Here is a 3,558-nt window from a genome sequence, read left to right on the forward strand (position 1 = left end):
ATTGTACATCGCCTTGATTCTATTTAGTTGCCATTGTTTTTACGAGATGTTCTTCCCCTCGACTCTATTTATCGCCATCGTTCTCGTCTGTCCGTCTCCCCCGATTAGACCGTACGCCCGTCAAACGGCAGGGACTGTCTCTATCTGTTGCCGACTTGTTCATTCCAAGCGCTTAGTACAGTGCTCTGCACATAGTAAGCGCTCAATAAATACTATTGAAATACCATTTTTTTTTAAAGCCGCTAGCTGAGAATGTGCAGATGCAGAATCCTATCCTTCTAGTGAAGCAAGAGGAGAGTTGAGAGGGAGCTGTGGCAAATCAGAGACATAGTGGGATCTTCCCTGTCAATTCACGGCCTACGCCGTCATCGTCGTCGTCGTCAATAGAATCTACTGAGCTCTTACTAGGTGCAGAGCACTGTACTAAGCGCTTGGGAGAGTACAATATGAGAGAGTTGGCAGATACGCTCCCTGCCCACAACGAGCTTAACGTCTAGAGGGGGAGACAGACACTAGTATAAATCACAGAGTCAGAGCCTTCCTGATTACAATGGCTGTCTTGCAATAGGCCCCTTGAACCCCAGTGGGGATAGTCTCCTCGTCCTTGTCCTAGAGAGGGGAGCATCGAAAGGAGATTGGGGGAGGGGACAGTTGACCCCGGGTCCAACGGGCGGCCACAGAAATCTGTCGCCACCACATCCCCTTCTCGCTGAGGATGCTGCTGCAGTATGTAGGACAGCGGCTGGTAGAGGAAGCACTGGGGAGTGAAGGGGCACAATGCTGGAGGAAGGAGGAATGCTGCCAATCGGGGCTGGGCAATGGGTATAAAAATATATACCCATTATATACGGAGGGGCTTTGGTTGCCCGGGGCAAAAAAAGAGGGCGCTAATTCCGTAGTCCGACTCTCCTTGTGTCTCCTCTAGGTTCTCCACCCCAGCCCCGACCATGCTACCGAAGAGGATGGTGAAGATGCTGCTGGTCGTCGTGGCGTTCCAGTTCGCTGCCATCACCCTCTTCTTCCAGCTGCAGATCCAACGCCGAGGCCCCTGCTCCGGGGAGGAGACCGGGACCCGCGTGCACGTGCTGATCCTGTCCTCGTGGCGCTCGGGCTCCTCCTTCGTGGGGCAGCTCTTCAGCCAGCACCCGGACGTCTTCTACCTGATGGAGCCCGCCTGGCACGTGTGGGAAGCCCTGTCTCAGGGCAGGGCCACCGTGCTCCACATGGCCGTGCGGGACCTGGTGCGTTCCGTCTTCCTCTGCGACATGGACGTCTTCGATGCCTACATGGGCCCCGGCTCCAGGAAACAGTCCAGCCTCTTCCAGTGGCCGGTCAGCCGGGCCCTCTGCTCCCCGCCGGCCTGTGGCCTTTTCCAGCGGGATGACATCATCGGTCAGACCGACTGCAATACCGTGTGCGGACAAGAGCCCTTCACGGTGGTGGCGGAGGCCTGCCGCTCCTACAGCCACGTGGTGGTCAAGGAGGTGCGCTTCTTCAACTTGCAGGTTCTCTACCCGCTGCTGACCGACCCCTCCCTCGACCTGCACGTCGTCCATCTGGTGCGCGACCCCCGGGCCGTGTTCCACTCCCGAGAGGCCACCGGCAGTTACCTGACGCGGGACACACGGATCGTACTGGGGCAGCAGTGGGAGAGCAGCAAGGAGGAGGACCGACCCTACCGCTTCATGGAGGCCATCTGCCAGAGCCACAGGGAGATCTTCGAGGCCGCGCGGGCCCTGCCCGCCTCCCTGCGGAGCCGTTACCTGCTGCTGCGCTACGAGGACCTGGCCCGGGCCCCGCTGGCCCAGGTCTCCCGGCTGTACAACTTCACGGGGCTCCACTTCCTGCCTCGCCTTCAGCAGTGGGTGCACAACGTGACCCGCGGCCGGGGCCTGGGGCAGCACCCGTTCCACACGAACGCCCGGAGCGCCCTCAACGTCTCCCAGGCCTGGCGCTGGTCCCTGCCTTACGAGAAGGTGGCCCGCCTGCAGGACATCTGCAAGGAGGCCATGGCCCTGCTGGGCTACCGGCCCGTCCTTTCTGAGCGGGAGCAGGGGGACCGGTCACTGGACCTGCTGACCACCATGAGGCCCTTGCAGCCGAGCGGCCCGGGGCCCTGAGCTGAAGCTCCGTTCTGCCCGGCAATCCAACCTCGGCAAAGGGCACCGGGAACTTTCCGATCCTGGACCTAACCGCCCTCTCTGGGTTCAGAGATGCTGTGGATGTGTTTAGCTACACACGCCTATTCAGAGACGGTTTGAAGTGTTTCTCCTAGGTCCCTAAATATTTTGCCATTTTGCTTCGGTGGCAAACGAAACCAACACAGAAGATCGAAAAAGAAAGAGAGAGATACAGGAGAGCAGCGGAAAAAAGAAGGAACAAATAAAGTTGTTTTTGTTTTTTTTTTAAAGAAAGCCCTCGTAGGATCATAAAGACAGGGACAGGGGAAAACCAAAGCAGTGTGAATTCAAAGGTCTGAGGTCTGGCCTGTCCTCACCATCTTCCCCTTCTTCCCAACAACCATTCGACGAGGGATTAGCTGTTCCACAGAGCACAGAACTCAAGTTGCTATCCATCCTTCTCTTGGTAGCATACATAACACTTGAACCCTACTTGAAGCCAACAGAGAATTCAAATATCTCCCACTGAGGGATTAGCTGTACCACAGAGCACAAAACTCAAATCGTCACTCTCGGTAGGACAGATCACTTTAACCTTACTTGAAACCAACACCATCAGGGAGAGCTGGCTGCCACTCCACACCAGGACTCCCCTTTTTACAGGTCTGCATCCCCCTTCACAACCCTAAGTCTGAAAGTCTGAGACGCAGCCTGACCTAATGGATACAACCTGGGCCTGGCAGTCGGAAGGACCTGGGTTCTAATCCCTACTCCCCCATACATCTCTCTGTGTGACCTCGGGCAAGTCACTTCACTGTGCCTCAGTTCCCTCATCTGCAGAATGGGGATTCAATACTCGTTCTCTCTCCTACTTAGACTGTGAGCTCTATGTGGGACCTGATTATTACATACCAGTTGTTAGTTCAGTCCTTGGCACATAGTCATTCATTCATCCATCCAATAGTATTTACTGAGCACTTTGTGTACAGAGCACTGTACTAAGCGCTTGGGAAAGTACAATAAACAGTGACACTCCCTGCCCACAGTGAACTTCCAGTCTACAGCGGGGGAGACCGACATCAATACAAATAAAATTACAGATACGTACGTAAGTATAGTGGGGCTGGGAGGGGGAAAAGCAAAGGAAGCAAGTCAGGGCAACTCAGAAGTGAGTGGGAGATAAGGAAAAGTGGGGCCTAGTCTGGGAAGGCCTCTGGGAAGAGATGCACATTCAATAAGGCTTTGAATGGGTAGAGAGTAATTGTCTGGCAGATTTGAGGAGGGAGGGCATTCCAGGCCAGGGGCCTAGATGTGAGCCAGGGGTCGGCAGCGAGACAGGCAAGATAGAGGCACAGTGGAGTTAGCACTAGAGGAGCAAAGTGGGCGGGCTGGGTTGTAGAAGGAGAGAAGCGAGGTGAGGTAGGAGGGGGTAAGGTTT

General features: G+C 55.5%; 1 protein-coding gene across 1 annotated transcript; it reads left to right on the plus strand.

The window, feature by feature from the left end:
* The first annotated feature begins 931 nt into the window (after positions 1-931).
* Positions 932-2,915, plus strand: LOC100088641 (carbohydrate sulfotransferase 4-like). The gene has a single exon (XM_029075797.2). The coding sequence runs from the start codon at positions 948-950 to the stop codon at positions 2,118-2,120; it is 1,173 nt and encodes a 390-aa protein (XP_028931630.1). The 5' UTR covers positions 932-947; the 3' UTR covers positions 2,121-2,915.
* The last annotated feature ends 643 nt before the right edge of the window (positions 2,916-3,558 follow it).

Source organism: Ornithorhynchus anatinus, chromosome 11 (assembly GCF_004115215.2).
Source record: "Ornithorhynchus anatinus isolate Pmale09 chromosome 11, mOrnAna1.pri.v4, whole genome shotgun sequence".
Classification (NCBI taxonomy): domain Eukaryota; kingdom Metazoa; phylum Chordata; class Mammalia; order Monotremata; family Ornithorhynchidae; genus Ornithorhynchus; species Ornithorhynchus anatinus.